The sequence below is a fragment of the Bos indicus x Bos taurus genome, chromosome 2, assembly GCF_003369695.1.
Source record: "Bos indicus x Bos taurus breed Angus x Brahman F1 hybrid chromosome 2, Bos_hybrid_MaternalHap_v2.0, whole genome shotgun sequence".
NCBI lineage: Eukaryota > Metazoa > Chordata > Mammalia > Artiodactyla > Bovidae > Bos > Bos indicus x Bos taurus.
Window position 1 is genome coordinate 70,531,455 of NC_040077.1, and position 17,807 is coordinate 70,549,261.

At 54.3% G+C, this 17,807-nt stretch overlaps 1 protein-coding gene across 1 annotated transcript; it reads right to left on the reverse strand.

Annotated features, from left to right (window-relative positions):
- Nucleotides 1–976: 976 nt before the first annotated feature.
- EN1 (engrailed homeobox 1) lies at nt 977–9,548 on the reverse strand. The gene is made up of 2 exons (XM_027562264.1): nt 8,071–9,548; nt 977–4,977 (listed from the first exon to the last, which is right to left on the reverse strand). The coding sequence occupies exons 1-2, from the start codon at nt 8,954–8,956 to the stop codon at nt 4,661–4,663; spliced, it is 1,203 nt and encodes a 400-aa protein (XP_027418065.1). The 5' UTR covers nt 8,957–9,548; the 3' UTR covers nt 977–4,660.
- Between the last annotated feature and the right edge of the window lie 8,259 nt (nt 9,549–17,807).

Sequence of the window (17,807 nt, forward strand, 5' to 3'; positions counted from 1 at the left end):
TACATAGGTGTACAAGTATTATATATGTGAGTACATTTTTTGTGCATTTGGATATGCAGAAGTATGTGCACATGTGCTGTATGTCTATATATGCATTGGTACCACCCACTCAGTGACACTCTTGAGGCCCTTACTGGACTTAGAGGAAATCTGAAGATTTTGCCTCTCACTTCCAGTATGCTTTCACACCCTGCCAGGCATTTCCCCTCCCACCCCCGACCCCCAGTTAAATGAAACTTTTTATTCCAGACTCCCTGTGGATCCCCTCCAACAATTAAATGCCTGGCCTAAATCATTTGGGGAGGAGTGGGGGCTGGTGGAGTCCCCAGTCTTGCCCCTTTCCACAAGTTACCACAATTCTTTCACCTGGGTTCAGAGTAAAAGAGAGAAGAGGTCTCTGGTGGGGTGATGAGGGATGGAGCAGTACTTGGCCACCTCCCTCCAGATGGAGTGAACATGATTTCCAATTTAAGCCATGGTGACATAGAGATTAAATGGGCCCCAGGCTGTGAGGCAAAGCGAGGAGAGGGGTCTTCAGGCTCGCCATCCCCTTCCCAGCCTGTGCCTGTTGGAAGATGAGGAATGAAGGTTGCCTGTATTGCCAGAGGAAGGGCTTTCATGAAGAAGAAAAGCAAGGCTGACCTTTGGAGAAACAGATGGCCATCCCCAGAAAAGCCACAGCAGACACTTTCACAGGGCAAGGAGTTTGGGGAGGCCAGTCTCCCTGACCCTGGCCTTGGCCTCGGCTTCTTGGTGTCAGCCAGGGTCACCCCTACCCCTGCAGTTAGGCTTTTTTACTGAGGACATTGGGGCATCTGGAAGCCCTGTCACAGGTGACAGGGCTGTGGGGGCCAGATGGGGGACAGGTTAGTACAGACTCTTTCTCTGTGCCCTTGGCAGCCTGGACACACATACACACACCCACAAACACTAATCGCTATTGGTGCCTATACACTCAAAACACACTTACACCTCCCAAGCCTAAATAAATGTATTTATTTATCAGTCAATAGCACCTCTATACAAATGCCCACGTGCAATACAACCCACAAACATACAAGCTAACACAGACCTACAATGTACCACCATACACCCGAATACCCCTTCTGTAGTCCACCCCCTTCCACACCTCCTCCTCCTGACCCTACTGAAGGAACAGGAGTTTCTGGCAAGAGAACAGAAGAGACCTTTGCCCTCAGAAAGAGCCAAGGATCAATACTGTTTAGACTTGGCTAGTGTGTATTTCCTCCTGGGCTGAGGAAGATTTAAGTTTATGGTTCAATCCAATCTTTAAAAAAATAGGTAGAATATAAGGAAGTTGGGATAGCACACTCTAGTATTTATTTCGATGCAGCCCCAGACTTTAATACACAGGCAGCTGGCTAAGCCAGACCCATAAATCAGAGAAATCAATGCCTGTTTATGATTATTATTACTTTCTTTTTTTAGAGGGGGTGCATGAAAGAAGTCTGACTGGAGTCCTCCTTCCCTAGTCTCTGCCCCAATCAGGAGGAATAAAAATGGGGATGGGGAAGAAAGAGAGAAGATAGGAAAGTCATACTGGACCATTTCTTGAGGACCTCAGCCAGATTTCAGAGATAAAGGCAGTTGTAATGAGTAGGTGTGACAAAGAGGAAGACACAGGGGGACCAGAGGAGCCATGGACCAAATGTTTAAGTTCTCCAAGCTTTAGTTTCCTCCTCTGAGTAAAGAAAAAAATTCTATTTACCCATAGTGATAGGAAGACAAAAGGAGATAATGGGCCAGAAGTCAAATTACATAATACTGACACATCCATGCAATTTACCAATATAATCCTGGGGAGAGGTGACCACCTCTCTCTCCCCCAGAGGGAAAACTCTTGGCTTTGATCTCCTGGTACAGATAAAGAGGGGCCTTAAGGAACAGGATGCTTCTTGGAGTTACTACTCAAGTTGGCCCCTGACTCTGCATCTGTGATCTTGAGGGACACAGGTATCCTAAGGGGCCACACTGAGGAAGGGAGAAGGAAGAGTAGCTCAGTTTCCATGCATTTGGATAGAAAGATTCTCTGTAGAACTGGGCACCCTAACATCCTATCTGCCTGTGGCCAGATTCTGGAAGGGGTACCCTCAGCCTCAGATCTCAGCCCCAAAACCAAAAGCTGTGGAGAACTTGAAGATTCCGGGCTCCTCCCCTGCATCGCCACCCCAAGAAAAGCAAAGGATATACTTCCAGTCACCAGAAAACAACTGGCCCAGGGAAGGGCCCACCTCACTGCTTTCAACTCTTCACTCAAGGATTGGGTGAGCATCTATTATGTGTAGAGGTTACTCTACACACCCAAAAAAGATGTGAATGGAATGCAATAAAGTTGGGAACCCATGGCAATGTGAAATGTGCTCTGCAACTCCAGGCCCCTGAACCCCAACCCCTCAAGCCCTTCAACAGGGACTTCAACACTCCCTTGGCTTCCAAGGCCTGACACCTGGCACTGTCATTTCACACCCAGCACAGGCCCAAACCAAGGTGAATTTTTCAAGAAAGGCAGACTGATCGGTCATTCCCACTCTCACAATAATCAATCCTGCAAAAACAACAGGAAAGAAACCCAAGGAAAGAGCACAGAAGCAGGGTTCCCCTACATGCACAAACACACGTGCAAACACAAATAAGCACATGTGCACACACTGTGAACTCACAAACATCCAAGTATGCATCTAATTACAGAGACATGAACATCCAATCGCATAATGTTCACATAATGCAGAAATACACAAAACACTGTGGGCACCCAGATGTACCAGTATTCATCTACACATGATCACATATGCACCCGAGTTTTTGGGGACACCTACATATCTGGTCATATGAGTATAGCTGCATACGTACATACTACAGAAGAGAAAGAAAAACGGGGAGAACAGAATTTACCATTTAAAAAAATCCTGGACCAAAGGGAGATTAGAAGGGACCTCCCCTTTCTCTTCCTAGTCCCTGAATGGTGGGACCCAGTGGCTACCCAGGAAGGATAGGCCCTAGGGTCTGGGACAAGTGTTCAGACATTTCCCTCTTGGAAATCTGGGGGTTCTGGGGCCCCAGGGGACTGGTGTTTGTGCCCCCCTCTATCAGAAAGCAAGCCAGGCTTTGTTGGGATTGTGAAAGGAACTTCGCTTATTAGATTTGGGGCAAAGGCAGGCCTGTGTGCATGTTGAGATCTTCGCCCCAGAGCAATCCCTGTAGCTGACTGAGGGGTTGCAGCTCCACATGGCTTCTCTGCATCGGGGCCTCCTCTCCGGACTTCGCCCACCATGAGTCCTGCCAGGTTCCTGTGCCGTCCTCGACCAGCCGTCTAGACAACCGAATCACTTCTCCATTGGAAGAGCAGTGAAGTCCAGACAGGCCAAGGTGGCCCTCGCTTAGTATTCCAGGCAGCCCCTCACCTCTGCCATGCCCCGGGAAGTCCTTTTGCTTCTAAAGGAGAAAACCTCTAGCAAGACTGCATCAGAAAAAGAGACAGAAAAAGAAAAGAAGCAAGCTGGAGAGAGGAGCAGGTTGAACCAGAGTATGCTGCAGCCCGGCTGGTCCTGGCTCCGCGGGAAGCAGACCAACAGCTCCGCAGTGTTTCCGAAGTCAGGACTGGGGTTTCCGGCCTTTGGTCTCCTTTGAATGCTATCAGAGACCAGGCGTGTCCCGCTAGACCCTCCAAACCCGGGCCATCCCCGGGTCCGAGCCATCCCTATCACCGCGCCCTCCTTGTACCCTGTATTCATTGTGCGGTGATGGATCTTAAGGCCTGGCGGAGCCTCGGGGCTCCGCGCTCGGTGTGTACCCGCTTTGCGCAGGGCCGCCCTGCGTCTTCGCCCTTCCCCAGCCCGCAAAGAGGAGGGCCGTCAGGCGCTCGTGAGCACAGTGTACACTTTATTTCAGACTACAGGTTTCTGAACATAATAAAATCTTTGGCTTGTAGCGGCGGTTCAGTCTCGCAGTCTGTGGGGTCGTATTTCTCAACAAGTCTCCGGAAAACGAAAGGGTCGGGGACAGGACAGACAGACGGACAGAAGGGGCTGGGGAGATGGGGGAGGGGGAGAGGCGAAGGGCAGACACGCAAGGAAACACACTCTCACGCACACAAAGAAAAGTCCCAGAGAAACGGAGGGCCAGCGATGCGGGACGGGAGGCACCGGAGAAGCAATAACATTCAAAAGAAAACGAAACTGGGCCAGGGGCAGCGAGGCGGAGGCGGGGGATAAAATAATTATAATAATTATAATAATTATAACAATAATAATAAAGGAGATTAATAAAAAGTCCAGCAAATAGAGATCGCTACACATAATTCTTTTCCTTACCTGAAATTAAATATATACAAGGTTGTAAGCGGTTTGGCTAGATAGAGCTTTAAGAGTTCGTAGTTTTCGTCCCTTATACTGTGAAGAGAGAACTGATCTTATTTTTCGATAGCACCTGTCTGAGTCTTTCTCCCTTTTGAAAAAAAATGTCTGGTTCCAATGTGACTCTCCATTCTGGGAACCTCTTTTTCTCTCTTTTCCCTGTTGCTCCCTTCCTCCTTTACGCTGATTCTTTCTCCCCGGGGCGTGGGGCCCACACTGGGGCGGCCGCGGTGCCAGGAGGGGGCGCGGGTGCGGCGGCCGGACCGCGCGGCCTCTGCCGGCGGCGGCTACTCGCTCTCGTCTTTGTCCTGGACCGTGGTGGTTGAATGGTTGTATAGTCCCTGCGCCATGAGGTGCAGCGCCAGGCCGTTCTTGATGCCCGTGGCTTTCTTGATCTTGGCGCGCTTGTTCTGGAACCAGATCTTGATCTGGGACTCGTTGAGGCTGAGCTCCTGGGCCAGCGTCTGCCGCCGCTGCTCAGTGATGTAGCGGTTCGCCTGGAATTCAGCCTTGAGTCTCTGCAGCTGCTCGGCCGTGAAGGCCGTTCTCGGCCGCTTGTCCTCCTTCTCGTTCTTCTTCTTCTTCAGCTTCCTGGTGCGGGGACCTGCAGCATCGGAGGTGGGGACAAGGGACAGAGGGCAGGGGGGAGAGGGCAGAGGAAGAATTGCGTGAGAATTGCGGAGCGGAGCTGGAGCATCTCGCCCCGGGCTTCTGGGGCGATAGCAGAGGCCGTGCAGCTCCTCCCGCCCACGAGCCCCTAGATCAATCTGCTGGCTACTGGGGTCGCTGGGTTCCCCTCTGGGAATCCTCTGGGATGCCAGAAGGGTCACAGGGGAAAACTGGCCTGCCGAAGTTGTGTATGCACCTCACACCTCAATTCAGAACAGACCCAGCCGTGATAGGTTTAAATCATAGAGTCCAAGATGGAAAGATATTTGGAGCCCTATCAGGCCCAACCCAGAGTTGGAGGTCAGGAGCCTGCTGTCTTCACAGACTTGGCATAAAAAGAGGCTCAACAGTGGAGTCATGAAGACTGGGATAGGACTGCCCTGCGGGAATTGCCAGCCTGCGAACTATTTTTCTCCCCCTCCTTAAGAAGCGCATCTACACCCACACACCTACAATAAGACCACATCTGCTTGTAGCTACGGACTCCAGAAAACAAGGGGATACGGAGGGCGATGTGAGAGGCTTGCCTAGCTCCAAAACATTCAGCATCTGTTCTCTCTACCTGCTCTTCTTTCCCTCTGGCCTAAAACGAAGCCCCTTATGGAGTCCCAGGAAGACACTGTCCACCTGCTTCCTGGAAAGGGGAGAAGAGGCCTTCCCCCAGTTGTATGCCTTATCCACATGCCCAGGCCCCTGGGGTCTCTGCTTTGTCCCTTGGATGGTACCAGTAAGAAAGAGAGGACCCTCCCCATCCTACACCCAGTGGCACAGGCAGGTCTCTCTCCCTAGTCCTTCGGATACAGAAGCTGCAATCTCAGGATTGAAAACTGAACAACAAAAGCAAGTCAGAGCTGTCTTTTCTGCCCACCTATGGTGATCTGCAAGAAAACTGCATCCCCCTCCCCACATCCAGAAGCAAAACAGGGGCAGAGGGACAGAAAGGGTGGGACAATCCGGAAAAAATCTGTGCTATGCCCTAAGATGGTTATAGGAAGAGGCCACAGGAAACCTTCCTAGGAAAGTGAAGGGTCCCTCAAAAATAGTCTGGGAAGAGGGCTGGCTATGAAGCCCAGCCCTGAAGAGAGGAGGAAAAAGAGGCCTCCACACGCAAGTCGTCTCTAGCATTTATTTGCTGGGCCCTGTCATGGTTATGGGAGCTTCCTGAGCTGAGTGAAGTCCCTGTCTGGCCTGTTAACCTCTAAAACTGTCTGGAAAGTAGGGTCTGCACCGGCATCTCGAAACCTAGTGACAGAGGGGTAAACCAGGCAGCTGGCCTCTGGGGCAGACCAGCTCCAGGGGTCACCAGCTGTCCTGTGACAAAAGAGTACAGGCCTGGCCGACCACCGCAACTCAAGACTGGGTTGAGGTTCCTCTCCCTGAACTGCCCCTGCAGGATTAGAAACCAGCACCCTGCCTCCCCAGGCTTGTAAGTAGGAAAGCAGCCAAGAACAAAGACAAGCCCCACTCCTGAGCCCGATGAAGAAAGCACTGGGAGGCGGGGTGAGGGGCCAGGAAGGCCTTGGTTTAGGTTAGTAATTAGCTGGTTGAGCAGAAGTGGCCCAGGAAATGTGTGCAACCTCAGAAAGGCCCCATTGTGAGATGGGCATCTCTTAGGTTGTTAGAGCGTTGTGGCAGTTGTTTTGTTGCTGTTGTTGTTGTTACTGTGTGTATGGGTGCCGTTGCAGAGGCATGAACACTTGTAATAAAATCGTAGCCTCCTGGCCAGCCTGAGCCGCACAGCCTGACAGCTCAATCACTCTATCCATCAGGCGAGTCAATCAAAGCAGCTTTTCGGAGGTTCAGGGAGCCCGATGTGTCAATAACGGGGCTCGAGATGGCGGGGGCTGATAGCGCTCATCGATCCGCGCCCGGCCAGCAGCGGAGCAGCGGTGGGAAGTCAGAGACCAGTCGGAGTGGAGCGCCGCACCGCGACGCCAGCCCGGCCTCCTGCCAGACCGGGGCGCGGAACCCCAATCGTAGGCCAGAACCCCTGCCGCCCTCCTCGAGGCGCCCATCAGCCTCCTGGGAGCTGCGGTCCCCGGAGGCGGGCAGACCACAGCCTCCTCACCAGGGGCCTCGTGGCTGCCCCTGAGTACCTCTCGGCCTGGGGTTCTCCAAGCTCAAAGAGGTATGTGGGGAAAGGGCCAAAGGAAAATTGAGAAAAACGGGCCTATGGCTAGCAGAAATTTGCTAACGGGCAGATGTACGGAAGGAAGGAGTGAAAAAAGGAAGGGGCAGGGCCCGGGAGGATGTGCCAGGCGGGCCACGGAGAAGCTGAGGTGGGGGCTGGCTCTTATGCCCTCGGCCCAGGTCCCTGGCCTGAGCCTAAGGTATCTTCTGTCCTCTCCCCCGTTTATCTGTCAGTTCCAGAGAATCGGAAGCCAGGGGCTCTCGGCACCCACTGTTTCCGAAACCGCCTTTCCCTGGATTCTACCCAGGCGGGTCAGGCCCTTTTGGCTACCCGGCTTGCAGAAGAAGGACAGCGATCAGACACGTTTCTCTTTCTTCCTGTGTCTCCTTATATCTATCTCTGTGCAAATGATCTCTCTGCAAAAAATATCGATACGGTGTTTATGTCTGCAAGGACACAAAGCGAAGATAATTTCTCTAATCAAAGCCTTGCTCAGTTTCGGCCTCCGCAGGATTTCAGACCCAGATCGCTAGGCCCACCTTCCCGCTGATTCTAAAAACCCCTTTCCCTGGAAGAAAAAGCGAAGACTGATTGAGTCTTTACTAAGAATAATAAAGGTAAAACACAAAGAAGGCGAGAAGGGCTCGGAGTTCAAAATTGAAGGATCCCACTCCCTGTACCCTGAGCCATAACCTCCCGGGCGGTAGTCGCAGAGCCCAGGAGCACAAAACTGGGTATAACACTCGGTAGTGACTGGAATCGAAGGTGAAAAGGAGAGAGCAGGCATGAGAAAAGAGAACCCTCGGGATCCGGCACGCACGCTCTCCCCAGCCCGGCGGCTGAGAGTTCTACCGGCGTCTGCCGGGCTCACCGCTAAGCCTAGGGCTGGGTACTCACCGGAGGACGGGCGATCGGAGTAGCGCGTGCAGTAGACCCAGGCGGGCCACACGAGGGGTTGCTGCGAGTCAGTTTTGACAACGGGCCCGCCGTTGGCTGAGCCCATTAGCAGTATGGCCGGGTTGCTGTGCTCCGGGTACTTAGCACCCTGCACACCTGGACTCCCCACGCCGCCTCCACTGCCACCGCCGCTGTCCGAAGGCTTGGCCGCTGCTGCTGCCGCCGCCGCCGCCGCCGCCACGGCCGCTGCTGCTGCCGCAGCCGCCGCCGCCGCTGGGTTCCCAGCTTTGGACGCGCCCGCCCCGCCGGCGGTGGCTGGCGGGGAGCCGTCGGGTGGGCCACAGTTCCCGTCCGCGGTGCACAGGAGTGAGGCGGCGCCCGGCGCCCTCGTTCCCAGCGGGTGGACGGGGTCTCTACCTGAGCCGGTCTGGCCTCTGTCACGCTCGACCCGGCCTCCGCCTGTGCCTCCTCCGGCCGCCGCAGCCGCCGCCACCAGGAGCTGCGGCGGCGGCTGCTCCTTTTTGCAGCCGAAGTCCGGCCTCAGGATGTTGTCGATGAAAAAGTTGGTGGTGCGGTGCAGCTGGGCCGCGGGCTGCGGCTGGTGAGCAGGCGCCGCGAGATGCTGCTGCGGCGGCGGCGGCGGCGGGGGCGGGGGGTGCGGGGGGAGATGCGGGTGGTGGGCCAGGGGCGGCAGGCAGGGCGCCGCGGGCGGCGAGGGGGGCGCGGGCTGCGGGGACACCGGCACGCTGTCTCCATCGCTGCCGCTGCTGCCGCTTGCGCCGGGACTGAGACTCAGGGTGAGGCTGCCGGGGGCCGCCGCCACCGCCGCCGCCGCGCCGAGGCCCGAGTCGCGCTGACTTTTAGGTTCCGGCTGCTGTTCTTCCATGCTCGGCCGCCCCGCCGCCTCGGCCGCCGCGCCGGCCCCCGCCCCCCCCGCCTCGCTCCCCACCCCACTTTGCCAGCGGCCCGTGGGGGTGCGCGGAGGAAGGAGGCCGGCAAAGCCCCAGCGAAGGCACGGGGCGGGTGCAGAAAAAAAAAGCCCAGGCGCCTGGCCTGGATCTCTCGCTCTTATCGAGCAGATCTCGCTGTCTCTCTCTAATTTGTAGATATCCAGATATGGAGACACTTGGCTATTTCTTTTTTCTTTCTGCAACCAGAATCAATTTGTTTTAAATGGGGAGTAAGCCACGGTAAAAAGAGAAAAAAAAAAAAAAAAAAAAAACAGGAAAGGAAAAAGAAAGAAAAAAATCTCCAAGAATTTTTTTTTCTTAAAGATAAAAAAAAAAAAAATAGTCTTTAAAGTCTAGCCATTTTCCTAGGCAGTAGTGAGGGGTTTGACTTCCCCGAGTGTCACGCTCAGCTGTGCCCAGAGCGCGAGGCTGGCAGCGCCTTTAATCGCCTTTGCTTTTTTTGCAGGGAGAGCGCGTCTCCGCCAGCGCCGGGGCTGCTTTTTTTTTTTTTTTTCAAATCTCTGACAGCTCGGATCTTTGCTCAAACTCTCTCGCTTAAAAAAAAAATCACCCAGGCACACTTTTTGCCTTCAAACCGGAAGCACGTGAGTCAGGGCCGCACGTGTGCGGGGCCAATGGCGAGCCAGGACTCGCGCTGACACCCGGGCCTCGGCCCAATAGGCGCGCGCGGGACTTTGCGGATAAATAATCCGGGGGCGGCGGCCGCAGGCGGAGAGGGGGAGCCGCGGCGCGGGCCCCGTGTGTCCGGCCCTCCCTCCCCTACCCGCACCCGAGCCCCTCCCCCTCTTTCAGGCCAGGACGGAGGAAGGGGCAAAGGAGACCGAGAAGGGGTGGATTGAGGGGTGTACGCAAATAGACAACTCCATAAACAACTTGTTGGAGAAATGCAGGATTATGGGTGCGTCCGTGCAGGCGCAGGATCAGGAGGCAGGGGCATCGGCTCTTTTGGCAACCCCCATGCCTAAGAAACAGCCTTTTATTTTCTCGCTCTAGCTTTTTCTTGCTTGTCATTAAGGGTGAAAGAGTGCTATCACTGTCGGAGTCTGTGTGTGTATGGTGTGTATTTGGGGAGTGGGGGGAGTGGGGTGGGGAGAGGTGAACCGAGGATGGTCGGAGATGTGAAACAGACCTAGATTTGGCTACTTTCAGTGGAGCGGTTTATTTTTCACAAGTAGCAAACGCCAGAGGCCAGCTGCGCCTAGCTAGGTCTGTAGGTTTGTAGTGCATGTTGGCCGGCTGCACTGCGTGCCCTTCCCGGGGTTTCCGTACCCATGCCCGTCCCTGGCGGGACCTTTGACAACCCGTAGGAGCTGTCCTGCCGCCATTAAGCCAGGTCCAGAGGGCGCGAGAGAGTCCTTTCCTGGCCGCCAGAGTCGAGCGGTCCGGGCATCTTATAGCTGTCCTGAGCCAAGTAAGTCAGGGTGCGGATACCCGCGAGGCCCTGGCTTTTGAGCTCAGGGAAACCTCCGTTTTCGATTTCCACGCGAAGTGAAATCTAGCGGATAAAAGTACTGCACTCTCGGTATATGCCCTAGCCAGCTGGACAGCGAATTTCCCCCAGTAGCCCAGATTTTCCTGGGATTGTACCCCAGTCCTTGAAGGCCTCTCACTGTAGCCCTGAATTTTCTTATCAGGTTTTGGGGGGGAGGGAGGAACTGCAGGGGCTCCAGCCGCTCCCACGCTCACGGAGATCTGTCTCCAGTCGCTGGGCTCTTTTTCGCTGTTTCCTTGTCGAGGCACCCCGAAGTTTTTCCACTGCCAGGGACAGGGTAGGGGAAGGTGAAGCGCTGAACATCGGCGGGGTTTGGTTTGCCTACCAAGCCTTTTTGGAGGGCCGGGATCCGACTATATGGTGACGCGTAGAAAAACTCAGGCAACTGAGGCCTCCGAGAGGGTGTTATCACGGAGCTCCAGCGAGCATCTAGCCGGGACCGCCATCCTTAACTGGGGCGACGGAGAAAGGATCTTTTTGAGGATGTTGTCTAACGGAAGCATTCAAAATAATCTCCCTGTGCTCAGAAAAGTCACAGAGGGTTAGTAAGAGAATAAAACGAAAATCACAATAACCGTAACCCCCGCACTAACCGAAGTTTCTCACAAGGGGCTAGTGGAGAGCGGGAGTTGGTATTGCTAGCTGCATCTCTAGGTCAGCCGAGGGTCTTCCGATGCTCGGGGCTTTTCGGAATTCCTAGGTGGACTTTCCCGGCGGTTCCGGGGCGGCGAGAACCACTTTCCCGAAGCGCTGCGCTAAACCAGGCCCGACGTGATCTCCTCAAACCTCCCAAGTCGTCCCCCAAATCCACCTGAGGGTCTCCCGGGTCCTCCTCAGTTCTGTACCCAAGGGCTCCCCGAAATCTCCCGGTGCCCCACCCATTCTCCCCGAAATGGGGGTGGGATTTTATTTATATTTAAGTTCGCAAAATTGAAATCTTTATCCCGCAAGCGAGCGTGGGTACTTAATTAAATTCTAATTAGGACACTATCAATATCCTATTTAGCCGCGTAGCTTTTGTGCGCCGCGGTCCCTTTCAGCGCCGTAAATAGGGTCTCGACGCCTTATCTCGCCTGCAGGAGACGCCTCGAGAAGGGCTGCGGAAGATAATTTATAGGTTTTAATTACTCTTCATTCCGCCTGATCAGCTTGGCGTTCATCACAGGCTTGTGAATAAAACCCTGGTCAAAAGCTCTGTCACATCGCGCTGGCAAGACGCTTAATCAAAGTGAGCGGCCCCGCGCGCCGCGCGGCCCGGCTCCTCCACGTAATTTCCAGCCAGCTGATAAAGCCAGCTGAATAATGCGGCGGCCCTTTGGAGACACCATTTACAGAAATGACTTTATTGACGGCTTAACGTCGGTAATTCATTTTACCTTTCATGTAGTGGAGCCCGGATTTGTTACAGTAATGGGATGATAAATGCACCCGCGGCCCACGAGCTCCGGCTGGATTAGGCGGTGCTCCTCTCGCTGGTTTGCCGCCCCCCCCCAACAGCATCCTCCCCCAGGCCAGGCCTCCGCCAACGCTCCGCATCCAGAGCCACTTGCTCTCCGAGACCCCTACTAGGGCCCGCGCCCTCCTTTCTTATTCCTGAAAATGAACACATTATTGGGAACTTTGTGTTAGCGGGTTGGTGTCCTGGCAAGCCTAATAGTAGGGTGTCACAGTGAGCAAATGTTGAACCAGGTGGGTGTGTGAGGGTCCAGAGGACTCGGAGGGTGCCCAAGAATGGACATGTGGGTGAGGAAATACGGGCAGGGTGAGTTGTATGTAAAAGCCTGTAGGTAGAGGGGTTAAGTGTTTGTGGAGCAATGTGTGTGCAGGTGTGAGTGCACTTTTGTGGCAGTCTTTTAAGGGGTACTGGTTTGTGCCTTTGAGAATTTCTACCAACTTGATAGATGTCCAGGAAGAGGTGGTCTGTCAGGAAGCAGGTTGGGAGAATTTTCGCAAATCCAATTGAATCCTTTTCTTCAAATGCCCTCTGCTCCAGGGCCAAAGATATGGAAGTTTAGTTCTGAGCTGTGCCGCTCCGCTGGGGCTAGAGGGCTCACAGAAGGCCACTGACATAGCTATATCTCTGCAATAAATTGACTGTCCCCGAGTTCTGCCAGCCCACATAGAAGTGGAGAATGATGAGAAAGAAAAGGATTTTTAATGCCAAAAGGAGCATTTCTTTCCTCACTTCATTGAAGGGTGAAGGGAGCCGAAAGAAGCTTTCAATGGTGGAGGGTGGGGTAAGCAAGACAGGGACCCCTCTCAACCCTCCTGCCTCTCTCCCGCTCCCAGACTTCCTCCACTGAAGCTAACTAACCAGGGCCTGCCACTAAGCAAAAGGCACCTGGCCAGAGGGGAAGTGTTTGTGTGTTTGGGGGAAGCTAGAAAAGTTTGGGGACCATAAGTAGGAACTGATGAGTAGTAGAGGCTGGGATACTGTGCCCTTGTTTTCCAGTCTTGCAAAAACCACTTATGGATTTGGAGAGTGGCCCATGGCTATGGGGGAATGAGCCTATATTTGTGTCTATTGCGCTTGTGCATCTGAGAACCAGAGACAGAAATGAGTCCATAAAAGCTTTGTTTGTATGTCTCTGTATTTGTGTGCATGGCTGGAGGCTAGCGAATGTACACATCAGTGTGTACACCTGAGTCTGCCCCACCAGCTGGGTACAGTGAAATGTATTTGGTGAAGGTTTTGGTGTACACTGTTTAGAAAGGAGAAGTCTTCCACCATCCCGCATTTCCACAGAACTTTAGATTTCGTTTAGGCAGAGACAAATGTCATGGTCCTGCCTGCTTCCACCTGTCTTTCTTGGATGGGTGTGAGGGGGAGAATTGTGAAAGCAAACCTTGCAGCCTGGCCAGGCGTGCATGCGTTGGGCCGAGAGTATGAGCGTGTTGCATGCACACGGTGGTAATCGCATTTCGAGTGTAGATCAGATGGCGGTGGGGCCTTGTGGCGCGGGACATGAATGAGTTGTCGCAACACAATAGCGCACAGCCTTCCTACGGGGACTGGGTGACCAGCGGTTTTGTTGGGAGTGAATGCGAGGAGATTTCTGCTACAAGTGCCTCGGTATTATTATGAGCCGGAAGGTCAGACTATACATCGCAGGTCCCCAAAGCCTATAGACCTTGGGAAATGTGGGGCCTCGAGCCACGTCATTGTACCTGACAGTCCTTTCAATAGACTAATTCAATTAGCGCTTGGGAGTTTTGGTCTTCATTTGGAAGCGATAATAATGTAGGGGGTGAGTGGGTGCAGGGGGATTCAATGGGTATTGGTTAGGGATCCTAAGCGATTGTACCCAAAGTTTGAAGCAGGACTTGGGGAAACAGGGGAAGGGATAAAGCTGAGATGGGGGTATGTGGGAAGCAAACCATAGAAATAAAATGCTCTGTTGACTCTAGAAATTGGGGCAGCTGCTTTGTTTATAGAGACCCTAGAAGACTGGAGGTGGGCAGGGGATATTTCTTTATTTCTGTGTGCAAGAAGTATACCCACAAATGTCCAGGTTCCTAAAAAGCCCCCCAAAAGCCCGCTGTTGGAGGTGGTCACCTTTGAGGATTTCAATATTTGAATTTATGCACCCATCATCCTGCCTTCCCCCAGGGCTTTCTCCCTTTTATTAGAGGGAGAGGCCGTTCACAGCACGGACTTTTTGTTCTAGAAACAGTTTTGGTTTCGGGGTGCTTTTATCCCCTTTAAAGCTGGGCAAGCAGAGAAAATGAAGCCCTTTCTCTGCTTGACAATGGGAAATACGGGAAACATCTCTGGCGATTCCCGAAAATTGCGGACGCTGTCGGCGCCTGATTCCCGGACACCGGGGTGCAGACAGACCGTCGCTTCGGGCGGGCTGACTTGTCGACTTAGGGCTGGATCAAGGACTTGGGGAGAGAGATGCAAGGCCCCTTGGCACAGATTACGGAAAGGAGCCTTTACCTTCTCCTCTGTATCCCCAAACCGCCCTAAAGCTGTACCACACGCCCCAACCCCCCGCCACCCGGGAGCTGGGGATTTTAGAGCTCAGGGCTTCCGAAAGCAAGGCGATTATATATCCTTCTCTATATATTTTTCTTAACTTTAATCAGGCATCCCGCCTTTCTCCTTACAAAGAATTCCACCCAAACCCCAGAACCGAAACCCTAATGTTCATCCTCACAGCCCCCTACACCACCACCCCCGCCTAAAAAGAAAGCCCAGAGTAAATTCAGCGGCTACGCTCGAATTTTCTTCACTCCTTTATTTTGCTTTTCGCCCTCTCTCACTCCCTCCTCCTGCCCAGAAGGTTCCCAGAGCTTGGCGACCCCAGGCCGAGGGGGCCTGCTCCCACCCGGGTCCCCACCTGTCCGAGTGGCGGCTCCCGCCTCCATGCGGCTCGGCGCGGGTCGGGGTCCACACTGACTGGCCTCGAGCGTGTGCACACCGGTGGGTACGGATGTGAGAGTGCGCACGAGGTGGGGCCAGGGCGGCTTCCGGGTTCTGCTGCCCCCCCTCGGCTCAGTCCATGCTCCCCGGGAGGTCAGACCCAACTCCAAAGTTGGGAACAAAAAAAGAATAACTCAAGAAAAAAAAAATACACATACGACATCCGAGTCCTTTGCATGCCCATACGGCTCCAAAACCGCGGTCTCCGGCTCGCCCCAGCAGTCATCCTTCTTCCCTTTACTCCTACAGGGCTAAACACTGGTCCCACGGCTCTTCTGCCGCTGGCCCGGGGAAAGCAAGCAGAAGTCGGCGCACCAGGCTCTCGGCGCTCGGGCTCCCGGCCAGCGCCTTCTCGCCGCTCTCCCCACCGGCCCCCGGGCACGAGCCAGGCCGCGCCCCCGTTTCATCCACTGGGGTGCAACCTCCCCGACCCCCTTCCCGGGTAGGGTGCGGGGAAACTCCGGCTTCCAACATGAGATCCGCGCTGCTGGCAGCTGGCGGGGAGGTGAGAGAGGGAAAAGTTTGGTCCGCAAGGGGGGCAGGTGGGGAAAGGAAGTCCACCGAGCCTGGGAGAAGAGAGGGAAAGAGGGGAGAGAAGCCGGGTGCCCTCCCCCACCTCCCGACCCCCCCCCCACCTCCTCGCTCAGACTGGATCTTGTGCCGGTGAGGTGCGGAGGAGGGGTCACTGCCAGGTCTCGGCCTTCGGGGCCACCTTCCCTCTCCCGCTGCTCCTGCAGAAACCAGAGCTGGGGGGCGACGGTGCAGCCGGGCGCCTGAGTGTTTTTACGTGACTCTGTGTGTGAGAGACTCCAGGTGAGTGCGTGTGTACGTGTGTGCCAACTGCACGAAAGGATTGTGTGCATTTCTGCGCTCCTGTAACCCTCGCGTGGTTGCGCTGTGTCCGGGTATGTAAGTGTAAGTGTTTGCATGGGCTCTGTGCCCTGGCTGTGCTTGTGCCTGTCCATGTGTAGGTCTCCGGGGGTGCCTTTGTGTGCCAGCTGCGAACCTGAGAGCAACTCCCTCCCACTGAGGCTCGAAGTGAGGTGTGTGATAGAGCAAGGGCCAGAGGGCTCTAACCCCAAACCCACTGCTCACCTCCCACGCCATCACCACTCCCTCACCCCCGTCATTGAACTAGGCAAAGGCAAAGGAAGCAGTTGATAAATCCTGATTAACCTACCTACGAAATCCCCAAACCCTAAGTCCTCACTGGGGGAAAGAGTGGCAACATGTGGCCAGGTTAACATCACAGGGCCTCAGGGAGAGAATAGTCTATAAGCCCACTCCACAGATGAGGCAACTGAGACTCAGAGCGGGAAGGAACTAGATCAGGCTGCCGCTGGTATTGGGAACCTTGGACATCTGAGTTTTGTCCCGAGGCCTAAGTGCCAAATGAGAGCACAGGGGACAGTGGTCTCCTTCCCTGGGTCTGCCAACTCCATTCAATTCACCTTCAAATAAGGTATATTCTCTCCCCAGACCGTCTGTGCGGTGGAAGAGGAAGCATCTCTTGGGGTTGGGAAAGCAATGGGAGGCGAGCAGGAGACACAGTCCCTCCTCTCTTCTGTCCCACTGGAGGGCCTTAAGGTTCCTGCTGCCTTTCGGGGAGGGACGAGGAGTGGGGGTTCCCTGCTTCCTCTCCACCCCCACTCGCCTTCAGAACTTTCCAGGCATGAATGATGCTGTTAGGGATGGGAAGTCAGTGAGAGGCAGGCTGGCCTCAATGTCAGGAATGAAGTACGGGGGAGGGATGGAATACCGACCCCAAAGCCATTCCAGGCACGTCCCTCCCCTCCCGCACCGAGTATGCCCGCCCCAAAATTGTTATGCAAAGGAGTCAAGTCTGTGATCTTCTGGCGATCAAAGCGGCAAAACCAAATATTAGAAAAGAAGTCAATAATGGATGAGCAGACTAAGAAACCCATCTCGGGGACAATTATCGTCGCAATTGAAAAAAGCTCCCGGCTTCCCTTACTCCCCCCCACTCCATTCCCAATATTTGGGAAAAAAAAAAAAAAGTAGGCGGAAGAATGGGGCCTGGGGATAGTGGTAGAGAAAGGCAGCAGCCCCGCTTGCGTGAAGGAGCGGGTTCGTGGACGCGTTTGTTGAGGGGAGATAACGCCCCCTAGGGGTGACCCTGGTAAGTCCTGGTGTTGTCTCTGGGCCAGTGAGCAGAGCCGTGCCCTCTGCGCTCGAAGCTCTTTAGCTTCTTAAAAGAGTGTGGTCACTCTGAGCCGAAGGGCTAGAATCAAGGTTTCTAGTGTCTTTTCAAACCTCCAGCACGAACCTGAGGCCCTCTCTTGCACCCCTTTCTACCCGCTTTCTTTCGAGAGGGACCCTAGGCGGGTTCTTAGGGCAGAGAGCAGGGTCCTAGGAGCGCGGGAGGATTCCCGGCTGGTTTTCCTGTGAGGAACGCGCCACCTATCGGTGCTCTCGGAGAACTGCACCTGTGTTGCTCTCCGGAAGAGGAGGCTATACGGGGGAGATTTGATCTGAACTCCCTGGGCCGGGAGATCCAGACCATTTCCGGACAGTCCACACCAGACAGGGGAGAGACAAGATTGCAGGAAGGGGATCCTTCACGGAATCCCCTCGCCTCATGAGAGCTTAAGCTGTTTGCTCTGTGATTCCTAAAGCAGCAAGCACCTGAGTCGGAGTAGGATGGGCAGTGAGTTGGGAGTCAGAATTGGATTCTTTCGACTCCTCTGCTATGCGACCTTGAGAGGGTCCCTGGCATTCTCTGGGCCTGTTTCCTTATTCATAAACTGAGGAAATTGGATTAGATTGATCCCTTCTCGACTCTGACCTTGAATCTAACATTGAATCTAACAAGTATATGTAGACGTGT

What these genes read in the sequence shown, in the direction of transcription:
- EN1 (XM_027562264.1), bottom strand. Translation starts at nt 8,956, where the DNA reads ATGGAAGAACAGCAGCCGGAACCTAAAAGTCAGCGCGACTCGGGCCTC. An exon ending in CTCCGATCGCCCGTCCTCCG is followed by an intron (nt 4,978 to 8,070) that starts GTGAGTACCCAG and finishes CCGATGCTGCAG; the next exon opens with GTCCCCGCACCAGGAAGCTG.